We start from the raw sequence: 13433 nt of genomic DNA on the forward strand, positions 1-13433 counted from the left end.
GTCTAATGTGATTTGGACATGTGAAGGGCCTGTGATGTATGAGTGGAGCGCAGATGTGTTCTTGCGTGCCAGACCAGTGCAAGTGAGGGCTAACGTATGTAATCCATCTTAGCTATGTCGAGACATCATAGCTCAAGTACTCATTCACTTACCATTTTTGTAAAGACATTATATTGCCTGTTATTTGATATGAGACTTTGAAAAACTCGTTCTCCGAGTGTCCCGTTCGACTATCTAGATGAAAGCTATTTATTTTTAGTCTGGTTTCCTCTATCGATAGAAGGAGTGGTACCAACCGGTATGAAAATTATTTAGATAATTCCCGATATCATATAAAGGAAGAAAATAAGATCACATTGCTGAACAGTTGAGAAAACTACATTATAGCCATAGAGACCGAAAATCAACGTGTAGTTGGTATAGTAAATAACCAACAAACTGACTGTACTGTTAAATACTTAAGGTTGTATTTAAAACTATAATAATAATGCAATACAATCTCTTGCTGCGTACTTCGAATTTGAGTTCTTGATTAAGTCTTGTTGAAGTTCCAGACTTATTGGGATTAATTTTATCTAGTTATATCACTTAAAATTGACACTTCTGCTTGAAATATGATTCAGGCTTCTTGGGAAATGGATAGAAGACATCACCCAACCAATTCTAGGATTCCAAGGTTCAAAATATACAGAAATGCTTGCAAAGTAATATCTCTTCACTTTGTCTTATCACAGATTAAAAGGTGATCTGATTCTGGTGTACGGAAAACCTAAAAACGATTTCCGATACGATGTGTTCTCTCTTTTTCTTCTGTAATATCAGGAAAATCTCAGTGGCTTCACCAAGAGTGAAAGATCCAAGAACGAACAGATTACTCATAGTATACAGGATTTGATGCTGTCGTCAACACTTAAAACCTACTAACCAAAGAGGTGGTATCCGTACCTTCAGCTGACTCATCCAAGAGAAGACTAAGCACTCACAGAAACTTAGTAGGTGACCAACACAGACCACCAGCCCTCCATCTTTAATATACCAACATGAATTGGTATCACACACTTTATTACTCTTTATATTATTAACCATTCTCCTCCATTATTCGACTTCGAAATGAATATAATAAAAATAATGTCTTACCGTAACAAAGAAATTTCTATCGATACTTAAATGCAGAATTCGAAGGACAAATAGGTCGCTTTTTTACCCAACAAAATTTATATTCCATGGAGTGTTACTGGTTGAGACCTCTAACAAATAGCACCAGACGCACTGTTTGTAGTTCTGAAGAGGCAGCTGGATCCTGATAGAAAATCACACTACTGATCAACCAACTTTTAATCCCCGTTGACAAAGTTATGAAATTGGATCATGAATGTTTCGTTAACAGGTACTCAGTTTGTTTTCAAGGTTGGCTAAAATGAGATCAGTAAGATGTGACAAATGAATTGGGCTGTGGGCGCTAATTGTTACTTACTTCGGGCTGTTCTCACACATGGGAAAAACTGGGACCTTGTCAGTGAGTCATTAAAAACGTCTTGCAAGACGTTCTTGAAAGATGAAAATATACAGGATCTTTCAAAACAAGTAATTGAGACATTTGGAATTACTGGTTATAAGTAGAGTTGTTCGCTTCAATATAAATATATTATTGCATCCGCACGTCAAAGGTATTATCCTCTTGTGTTTGGTCGAAAGTTCTTTAGAAATCCAGGCGATTTAACAGAGAGCCAACTCTTAAACATTTCACTAGATCATTATACTACATTGAGACGTGAGCAGTTGCATGCTGCTCGGTTGGAGATCTTGCGGGCTATGAAGTGAGACTCTAGTGCTGGTTAATTATCAACTCGTAGGATTGAGGAAGAGGATGCGGAGAAGTTGCGACAAGGTCCGTATTCTGAAATTCCTCCAGATCGATTACTAACGTGAGCTCTCTTTACTAATATTTATTTCCCTTCAGTTACAGGAAAAGATGTCGTGCACTCGGGATTCCTGACAAAATAGGTCGTTGTTTAAATATGGAACCATTGTCTCCTGCCTCAGAGGAGAATGACCGGACTGTCAAGAAATTCCCCACTACAGTGCAACGGTCAAATACCAAAATTAGGAAAGAAACAGTTGACCAAAATGGCGGTATCTGGATCCCTGTCGAGACCCCTTTTATTTATGAGTTGTTTGAAGAGAGATGTGATTACATTCAGGAGTCATCGTTGGCCAACTTCATACGTGCTCAAGGTAACACCTATCAAGACTACTCGTTAAGAAAGCATATTATTGAATTTTTTCCTTAGACACACGGGGTTTATTTGCAAGTCCTATCGAAAAACGCTAAAGCTATATCTCTTGTTGCCTACGTTTCAGTTCGATTTCCCATGTATCAGTCTCCCTTGTCTTTTTAAAATACTACCTATCTTTTTGATTCCCTCTCAAAGTCCTTTACAAAGATATTTGGGCTAAAGCACTAATTTATTCAGTAGTATGAATACCTAGCCTTCAGTTCTTAACTAAAGAAGATATGCATCGTAGTAAATTCCGGTTTCTTGGGTGAAGTCATCGAAGAAACTAGTACTGTTTGTTTATTTGAAAATTTTCATTCGTTAACTATTGAATGGAAGAAATAAAATTGCACTAAACCTGTCCGTATATGACATTCAAACCTAATGATGAGCTTAGAAGTGATTATTCTTAAGATATATGAAAGAGTGCAAAACCCACCAAAAATATATATTATTTATAGAGGAGCATCTTTCCCACCATTAAAACATAAAAGGATCCAGGCCCTTTATTCTCTTGTGTGAGAGATTAAAAAGTGCGTGTAGACTTGACAACTGCTCTTCAGATTTACTGTGTTGGTCTATGGAGCGGCCGTCAGCAGTGGCGGGCAACGAAAGCAAAGGAAATGGAAAATGCAGCGGCTATAGGTGACGCCAGACAGCTTCTAAGACTAATAAAAGAAACCGGAATTAAGAAGTCAAGTGTAATTGAGACAATGGCCGCAAAAGATAACACTTTTAACTACTCTCAGTTCAGACGTTTAAAAATATAGGCGGAACACTTTAAGAAGCAGTTCAGCTGGCCTTCAGCTACTCTACAACTACCCATCATTTCCAAACAGCCTGAATGGAACAATAAAATAGACCCCCTGACTTCATCAAAGTTAAAAAGCTATAGCTAATCTGAGACGAGAAAGAGCAGCTGGTCCAGATGGATTAACTCTAGAGGTCTTTAATGATGGTGGTTCAGTTTTAGCGGATAGGTTGATTAATATTTTAGCTAAAATCTGGGACTTGGATGTAATTCCATCCGACTGGTCTTAGTCACTGATTGTCCCAATATATAATAAGGGGATGAAAATCATCCTGTGATAACCATGGAGGGATTAGTTTGACTAACATAGCATTTAAAATACTAGCCTCAATAATTATCGGGCGCCTAACTAAGACTCGTGAACTACAAACACGAGAAAATCAGGCTGGCTTCGGACCTGGTCGTAGCTGTGTCGACCACATATTCACTCTTCGTTAGGTTTTAGAACACAGGCATGCTTATCGGCGTCAGACAATGATAGTTTTTCTCGACTTGAAATCAAAATTTGATTCTGTAGACTGAGAGGTTCTGTGGAAGTGCCTGTCATTGAAAGGTGTACATCAGAAGCACATAAACCTTGTAAAGGCTTTTTACTCGAACTGAGAGCTTATGGAGAATTTTCATAGTTGAAAGCGTGAATCAATTAAAAATACTAAATCTCCACAAAAAAAACCCTTATGGAAAATTGTCATCTGATTTTAAAACCTCAAGTGGTGTCCAACAAAACTGTCCACTATCTCCATTTTTGTTTTACATCATTATGGACCTACTGCTGGAAATAACACTCGTCAACTGAATTTGCAAGAATCGATCTCCTGCCAGTAGGTCAACTTGTCGACTTAGAGTACGCAGATGATATAGTCCTGTTTGGTGAAGACGCTGATAAAATGCAGAGTCTTTTGGTAACACTGAGTAACAATTCAAGGATGTTTAGGATGATTTTCTCCCTCTAAATGTAAATTGTTGTTCCAGGATTGGCCTGCGTCAACACATGAACTAAGGATAGGGAGTGAAGTGGTCGAACGCGTCGACATCTTTACTTATCTTGGAGGTGTGATCAGCCCTAATAGGTCGGTGTCTGACGAAATCTGTTCACGGATTCAAAAAGCTCGTTTGGCTTTTGCCAACTTACGTCACTTATGACGAAGGCGAGAGATTCGTCTATCAATTAAGGGACGGGTATACTGTGCAGCAGTTAACTGTTCTACTTTACTGCTGCGAAATATGGCCATTAAGAGTAGATACTCGTAAGTTACTAGTATTTGGTCACAGATGCTTTAGAAATATTGCTCACATCTGCTGAAATCATTGGGTAAGTAATAGTGAGGTGAGGTTTGACGCAGGCTACTTGAAAATGGTGGTGAGTCATAGCCCTTAAAGCGTTTTGAACCGACCACATCACAATATGCTGTCGTTCTAAGTTATCACTTACAATTTCCGGCATTTATTTTTAATGCAGTGCTGTATATGTAATATCCCACCCCTAAGGTGATTATAACTGAATAGTCGGCACCATTGCACCTCTTCTGATATTAATTGTGATTCACAAATCTTTGAGGACACGAGTGAATCACCCAAATCAGCTCACTTGATACATCTACATTATGCGTCTACGAGATGTCTTCATCCGAATGTTTGTAGGTGTTTTCCCTCATATGAATACTTGTTGAGATGGCATAAAATACCAGGAGGCATTAAACATCTTTCCTAATACCTGATTCGTATGGAATACACACCCACAACTACACCAAGGATAGAACCTAGGGTTTGCCGGATCACTAATCGACCTTCAGAATAACTTAAAAAGCGAACGTTAATACGAGAGGAACTGAAAGAGATGTTGGGCTATATCTCTCTACTAAAACTTTCGAAACTACTTATTATGCTCTTTAGCTTTAGTGTAAGTTTGATTTTTGTGAACATGTCCTACACTTTTACCCATTCATTTTACAAATCACTTCCACTGTGTTTTTATTTTTCATTTTATCTCATTTTGCTGATAGCTATTATTTCACAGAGACTGGGTTTCGAAGGACATGATGATGAAATCTCAAGTCTAGATACTACATCATCAATCCAGACTCACTCAGAGGTATGCATATACAAACGTTCCTGTTTTGCTCTTGTAGTTAATTCTGATTTGATAATACATTCTGCATAAATACCGAAGAGCCACCAATATCACTGCTTACTTCAAAGTTAATCATTCTTGTTTTGTATCTATTTTTAGTGATATTTTACATCAAAATGTTTACAATTTCATCGATATACAATTCATAACTAGATATAGGCTCAATATACTGAAGAATTTAGATCATTTCTTTACCTTTCAGAAGTGTGTATTATGTTAGTTTATCAATCATTCCAAAATCACTTTGTAACATGTTTATTATCAGCTTCAACTTGCTGTTACTGACTAGAATCACTAGTGTGGCGTTTGTTTGACGTACATATTTTTGCACATGGGCGAATACCATGAAATACATTAATAAATAAACACATCGATTATGTTCACATATAATTTAACTTGTTGAGAGTTTATTTAGGAATAAACGCTATGGTTTTCTGTATTTTGATTTCTTGCGTATTTACCTTCTAAGGTTACAATTATCCATAACCAAGAAGTAAAAGTCGGAGAGTCACACAGAGCTTCCGAACAGCTTAATAACTTAGATAGCGACTCAAGCAAAATAAGAATACAAGCAAGCCCTTCCAAGTGTTTGGAGATTATGGATGAACCGGTTACTCCTAGTAGTTCTGCTCTTGTAAGCGACTCGGAAACATTGGCTTCTCCACACTTCACTCAGAGCCTTAATTCAAGTCCTGCACTAAGTCTTGCGGAAACTCAATCACCATCCTTAAAAGCCGTTAGTCTAAGCCGAAAGCATAATCATACAAAGAGGAAAATACCTACTCCTGCTCCTGTTTATCAAAACCAAGTGGGAGAGTTCACTTCAGGTATTATTTTTTTGCACTGTTATAAATTCTATTTAATCAATATATTTGTAGTGGGCGAGAACACAAGTGGGGACAATCGAATGTATTTGAACACAAATTTACAGTATGTCTTAGTAAAATCGGAGAACAGTAAATACTTCATTTGCAAAATGTCAATCAATTGTCTCAAACTTGACTGTTCCTTCTTTTCCACACCAATCACTCTCTGTTCTCATTCTTTTCTCTTCGATCTTCTTAGCCTTCTGCCGTCAGGTATTTCACTTTCGATTGATTATACATACTACTTATATCTGTCGACATCAGTAGCACACACCACACATTCTTACCATTCGTTTGTGGAACTGGTCACACTGATACTCAGTGCGAGAGATTTGTATCAGGAATATTTTGTTGACGTACGCTGACGTCTCTTTTTTTTGTTTACTAATAATGACTTATTTGTTTTCATATTCAAATTTGATAGCTCTCAGTCCCTCAATGTCTACCAATCTCAATAATGATGAACTTACAGATGCATCTCAGTCATCAGTTTATGTGGCTCGACGATGGAGAAGATCTCTTTTATCAGCACTTTCTACAGTGTACAGCCATCGTCACGCTTATGTATTTATGCATCCTGTAACTGAAGATATAGCTCCCGGGTACAGTACTGTTGTTTATGAGCCAGTGGACTTAACGTCTCTTAGGCGCCGTATGGAATCCTCACTCAGTTACTTGATTAGTTCTCAGCAGCCTTCCGCTTTAAATCCATCTGTTTCTTCTTATCGAGTTATCATCGAGATCGCAAGGCGTTTCATTCGTGATCTTTTGCTAATGTTTATGAATGCAAGAATGTACAATAGTCAAAATCACGAAGTCCATCGAATGGCTGGGGAGATGTATCATGATGTCATTGGTGAAGTAAGTAGTCTATCTTAATCGTTTACCGTCAAGCAGTTATAGTGAGGATTTGTATAGTAAGTATTAAAAAACTAAAACTAGCTGTCCGATTGGGTAGTTGGAGCCTGCGTGATATTTTCGATCAGTGGTTGCAAACGCTGAATAACGTGACTCAGAACCTATCTTAGTAGTTAAGACGCGCTTATTCCTTTTAGGTCTTGAGTTACACTATTTTTTCTTGTATGCCTCTTCATTCCTTCTCAAATCATGTTCCCAGTATTTAGTCATTTTCATTGATAGTGCGTTATTTTGATCCCCATGTTGTTTTTTATTTTGGTTTCATCTTTGTCTTGATATGGTATGGTCGCTTGGGCTAACTCATATTTGTACCAGGCTCTATTTTGACTATAACGTAGGGAATAAACTCATCATAACGAAAATGGTTTCAGATGTCTATCCAGTTCTACCCAAATCCATACCAATTGCTTCAGTTAGATGCTTACTTCAGTATGATATATTTTATTTTGTGGCTATTGTGTATAGTTTTCATATTTCCTTTTAGTTTGTTAGTATAAATCTCACAAACATGCGTTAGTTCTTTAAAATATCACCATAGCTTTTCTAGTTAATTCTTTTATAGAGAGAGGGTGTAAAAGTCGAGTAAAATATTGTTTGATTTCCTCTTAGTTTGCTTTGGCACATCCGGTTGTTACTTATTTTTCCAGATATATATATATATATATATATATATATATAGCATCGATCAAAAATATTGGTCTGATTATCTAAATTAGTTCCTTTTTCGCGTTGGATTTATCAGATATGTCTGAAGTTGTGAAGATATAAGTGGAGCACTTACTTCCCACAATTTTTGTTCATTTCAGTACAACTCACCTTTTGTTTTTGACACTGAAGACTACTACTGTAAGTGGACGCTGTGAGAGAAACAGTTATTTATGATTTCTTAGACGTGTTTTCATTTTGTCATATTCGATTTCGGACTACATCAGGAGTGAATGCGCTATTTTATCTTTTCATTTCAGACTGTTGAACTCCGAAAGTACCACCGACCATCTTGTGTCGTTCCTAAAAGTTTAGTATTTTGTGGTATTAGCGAGTCCGAATATGTTATATCTTAATATTCATCGCATAATTTATACATTAGCTCTAACATCTAGGTTCGTCTTGGAGATTTTGAATTTTAAAGCCTTCCTAGTATCTAAGTTTCGTTAAATAAGACAAACATGTCCGGTTTTAATTATTTCTACTGGTTAGCTACATCAAACAAGTTGTTCAGGGTGATATAACAAACAAGTAACAACGAGGCTAGGCCGTTTAATCCAAACTTTTTTGGTATATAAGTGGTTATGTCATCCTCGAATTTTAGATAGTTTATGATAAGTGTTTGGATAACATTTTCTATTATTTTATCTCAATTCTATTCTTGCGCGTAGCATTTTCCCGCCTTTGGTAGTTCTAATAGATAGAAATTTTATTTGCGACCTATCCCGTTCACATTCACAACTCTGTGTCACTTCAAGTAGCTTAAAATAATATTTGTTTATTCTTGACATCAGTCCACTCTATTCGTCGTAAAATTATGCATTCAACAAGTTGTCGGTTCTCTTTCATTGAACAACATAGTAATAGCATATTGAAATCGGGATTTTTTAAAGATTGTAATTAGCAATTTTCCCTTCGAAATTACGGATAAATTTGAATACTGTACTTTTCATTTGCCGAACACATATTGATATCTTTCTGTTATTAAAAGTCAGTACGTATAAAATGTTTTGCTATTCAATGTATCTACAAGAAAAATTTCCGAAAATAGTTGTCATATTTCGTTTTGTGCGATGTTATGATCTGTATAACGTGGTCGAAACGATCGGGAGATACCTTCAATATGAGAACAGGTTTATGGGACTAGATAAAGTGGACGATTCTTACACAGCAACACCTTAACGATGGCTGTTACAGGGAATAAAGAAAGAAGTTGGAACTTTCAAATGAGCTTTTACTTCTCAGGAAACGACAATTATGTGGGTAGTTATCACGGTATTTATTGTATTATGGTATAGTTTTGTACCAGATCAATAGAAATAGGCTTAAGTTTCGTAACATTGTCACATTTCAAAATCCATGGAAGGTCATAATAACACTAGTTTAAGTTAATCCGAGCACTTGTTCCATATTTTCAACTACCAGGATTTATAGCCAAATCCTCCTGCAACATTTATGACAGGTCTGTACCTGGTTTCTGATTTATTCTTGATTTTTATATCACAATTGTTTTGCTCATTTGAAGTGTGTACTTTGTTTCATATGTCAGATAATCGTTGTCTTATGATTATGTGTGAAGTCACAAGTATTCCTTTTCTTCACCAAAGACGAGTGTTCGTTTTATCATTATCTTATTGATTTATTTTTGTGCTTGTTTTATCCTCCTGTTCGTCATTCTACTGGTTATGACCCCATTTTTTGTAAACACTTTTTAAGAGCGTTTCGTTAGCAAGCATATTTCCTGAAACTGTTTTCTGTGGGTTCTCTGCAGATTGTTGTTAATTTAGGTGACATAGTTATAATTAATACCCTGACTTTGCCAAAAGATTGATTTTCCATATAAATCTCTTGAAACTTTTCAGCTTCAACCTCTTTGGTCTATTATGGCTGAGGACATTCCAGGATTCCCATCTTTGCCTTTCTTAAATTTACCTCCTCCACAGACTACGCGATCCTTACAGCAACCTACTTTAGTGTCGACTGCCTCAACTACTAGTCCCTCACATCCTGCTTCATGTATGCTTAAAGATGAGGATTCGAGTGCTAGCAAACAGTCTTCTAGTTTTTTTATGAGGCAAAACAAACGTCCTGCTCTTGAAGTAAGCGTATGCACATATATCTTACGTTTTTCAATCTCATTGTTTTTTATTAGTGGAGCAGTGTTTTTATGGTCAGATCGTTTGATTTTCAGCCACTAGGACCAAGGTCCAAACCCCGTTCCATCTACTTCGGTCTGAGGGATTGTGTAGTGTCATTAACCCTCACAATTAAAGCGTGGCTTCTATCCAAATAAATGTTAAATGAGCTAGTTTATTTAAATTTTTGTTTGTTTATAAGAGTATTAGTTGGGGAAAATGTGTTATGTTGTTCCCTGCGTAGTGTTTCCAGTGTTCTTGACTTCTCATAAACCCAAAAGGGTCAGAAACTAAATATGTTTTAAGAGCCTGGTAGATGAGTAAAAGCACATGAGCTTGTGTAAAAAGTACAGAAGAGACTTTTAGCAACTGGATTTACCTTCCAGCACAGATTGTTTGGAAACGTACCAATCACCATATTCGGATTCTTTTTTGTGCATAAAACCGTTAGGATTTTATTCTCATAATACTTCGAATAATAAAGACTTTGCATTGGGATTATGCACTAGTCCAACCGTAAATCCAGCAAGAATTAGAGTTCGAAAATACAATTCTTTACACGCATTAGCAGCTTCATATTCACCTTTGTTAGTACTGAACATTCTTTTGAGTCTTCTTCCTTATCACAGACCTATGCCTTTACTACTCCTTTCTTTCAGAGAAATTTTTGTAAATAACATCAATGAAAACGTTTAAAAATGTGTAGATTGGAAAAGAGTTGCGTATGACTTGCTTTGGAGATTAGGGGTGAATAATGCTTAGGATTGTTTTCCAACCACTGCTCGCTAAGATAGAATTTGGATTTATCAGTGATGGGGCATAATAATTTAGTTGAGTTTGGTGACTCGATAAGCCATTTGTGTTCGTTTTTCGCAGTCCACCGTTCGGCGTTTTATATTTCTTTGGTAGTTACGAGGCGTTATTGTGGCTCAAAATATTATTTATCTACCACTTGGCTTTTTATACTGATAATGGGAAAGTTTAGGGATCAAAGATACGATTTGAAAAGAAAATATAGATTAGTGGGATAAAAACAATAAAAAAAGGTATGAGAAATTTATAACCTCAGGATTCTGGGGAAACAAATAATTTATGCACCTGAGCCTTTGCAAACGGTTTTGAGTCATGTCATTCAAGGTCTCTAACCTTTGGTTACGATAATCACACAGACCCCAACCAGGGAGCCTATACCTACTAACATGGGAAATTCCTATTGTCAGTGACTTTATTTACTAATTATATGTTTTGGTGTGGCTACCCTTTAACGTTTTATCAGCCTACTACATCAAACAACATCACCCGCGAAGGTAAGCCATGGTTGGGCATACGCAACACATGTCTCAATCACCTCAATTAGTGAAGATTTGCTGCCTCATCAATTGATTTACCATCCTTACCTAGTATCCTACACCTGTCCCACGGATCGCTTACTCCTTGTTCAAAAAATACACGAGCAATTCTTTGAAGACACTTATGATCAAGTACCAGTAGCTTGAGAACATCCCTTATTCCTAATGGCCATGTTTCGCATCCCTAAAGTAGGGTGGAGCGAACTGCTGTGCAGTAAGCTCGTTCTTTGGTTGGGAAGCAGATATCTCCCCTACCCCACAGTTGACGCAAGTTGGCAAAAGCCAGTCGAGCCCTCTGAATCCGTGCCGAGGTCTCATCAGACATTAGACAATCAAAACAGCTGAGATTCCCATGATAAGTGAAGAGGTCGACGCGTTCAACTACTTCACTTCCCATCATTCATTCAGGCGATGACGCAAGCCAATCCTAAAGCAGCATTTCGCACCTCCATCACAATGTTTCGCCCCCAAATGCCCTGGTACGGTTGGGAGTGGGGAAAGTCCGCTCTCCCTCTCGAAATGCTCCCACATGGCCACTCGTATATAGCCTCTGCCAGGGAAGTCCTACTCACTGCCTTCTCGTGGCGGGTTCCCCTTTGTACCAATATTTTTGTGCTTAAATAAATAAATAATAAATTTCGCATTTGGAGAGAGAAAACTGCATCCCAAACATGTCTGCATTGTTGCTTGAGGTGTTCAGAATACTCTTCATTTCGTTACCGTCTTCATCAAACAGAACTATATCATCTCCGTTTTCCAAGTCAACAAGTGAATCTCCCGATAGATCAATCCCTGAAAAGTCAGACGATGTGTGTTATCTCCAAAAGTATAGCTATGACAAGGTTAAATAAAAAATGGGAAACTAGTCAACGCCATTTGAAGTAACAAACTCCGATGACAGTTCGTCATAAGTTCTGACTCGACCAGTAGTGTTCGAGTGGAGCCTGTACAAGGTTAATGTACTTCTTTTGTACGCCTTTCACTGGGAAACATTGGCACAGAGCCTCACAATTAACAGAGTCGAACGCCGCCTTAAGGTCAAGGAATAGAACTATAGTTGGATGTTGAAAAGTATCTCTCTGTTCCGGAATCTGCCGAAAAGTGAATATTTAGTCCATACATCCACGTTCATGTGGTCTGAAAGCAGCCTGATTTTCTCAGGTTCACCTTTTACGAGCTGTAGTTAGGCGTCCAAGTATTACTGAGGCTAATATTTTAGACACTGTATTATTTAAACTGATTCTTCTGTAACTGTCATAAGAGGATTGTTGTCCTTTTTTATAAAATGAAATGACCAGCGATCGAGGCCAGTCAGATAGGATTACATCTTGTTCCCAGATTTCACTTGATGTAGCTGTTCGAATTGAACCATCCTTCTTAAAAATCTCGGGGGTTAGTCCATCAAGGCCTTTTGCTCTCTCTCGCTTTAAACCACTTATATCCTTTTCAACCTTACTAAGAGTTGGAGGACTCATATCAGTTGCCATTCAGGTTGCTTGGAGATAGTGGGTAACTGAAGTGCTGCTGAAGGCCAGCTGGTTTGTCTCTTAAGTTTTTTTGCTCATCGGTCAAATCTTCTGGATTGAAAGTGGACAACAGTCTATTCGTTTTCTGAGTTAGTCTCACTAACAGCCCTTCCTTGATAATTCTCAACAGTTGTTTACCGTTACTTATCGCCAAACACTAAGATAATCAGAAATTCACTTAAATGCTAATTTATTTTGAGCTGACTTGTCCCTCATCCACCATTCTTTTAACAAATTTCAGGGTTTTATTATTTCTGTAATTATTTCAGAAATTAAAATTTAAATAGTACGGGCTTTTCGCTTTGCAATCTAACCCAAACTTCACCAAATAACCAACATTATCAAAGATTGTTAGATCCGGAAACAATTTTGTATTAAAAACTTCAATTACGTTTGTAATCGCTGAAAAATTCCCATCATATTAAAACAATTATATGAACGAAGAATATTCTTTTCAATAATTTCTCATCAGGTTCTACAATTATAAATTAATAATCCATAAAAGAAGATTGGCCAAGTTTAAGGCAGAGTACATCAATTTAAGAAACTGTAATATGTGAATCAAGGATTGTTTGTCATATAAAATAAGATCGAATCGTTAATGTTTTTGGGATGACTAATATGAAGTGTTAACTTGAATCAGTTTATAGGTGAAATAAAATCGTAAGATAAATTATCAGTATATAGTTGACATGGGGGTGAGAGCTACAATTTTG

At 37.0% G+C, this 13433-nt stretch overlaps 1 protein-coding gene across 1 annotated transcript in view; it reads left to right on the top strand.

The window, feature by feature from the left end:
- Window positions 1–1440: 1440 nt before the first annotated feature.
- The window catches only part of Smp_057140 (hypothetical protein), a gene marked incomplete at both ends in the record, with an annotated part of 13545 nt that continues 1552 nt past the window's right edge, over window positions 1441–13433 (top strand). Inside the window, 8 exons of the mRNA XM_018794069.1 lie at window positions 1441–1584; window positions 1621–1667; window positions 1704–1817; window positions 1854–1925; window positions 1961–2235; window positions 5710–6045; window positions 6509–6945; window positions 9570–9806. Of these exons, the coding sequence (XP_018648518.1) occupies window positions 1441–1584; window positions 1621–1667; window positions 1704–1817; window positions 1854–1925; window positions 1961–2235; window positions 5710–6045; window positions 6509–6945; window positions 9570–9806 (1662 nt within the window). The remainder of the gene's footprint in view (window positions 1585–1620; window positions 1668–1703; window positions 1818–1853; window positions 1926–1960; window positions 2236–5709; window positions 6046–6508; window positions 6946–9569; window positions 9807–13433) is intronic.

Source organism: Schistosoma mansoni, chromosome 1 (assembly GCF_000237925.1).
Source record: "Schistosoma mansoni strain Puerto Rico chromosome 1, complete genome".
In the NCBI taxonomy this organism is placed as follows: Eukaryota; Metazoa; Platyhelminthes; class Trematoda; order Strigeidida; family Schistosomatidae; genus Schistosoma; species Schistosoma mansoni.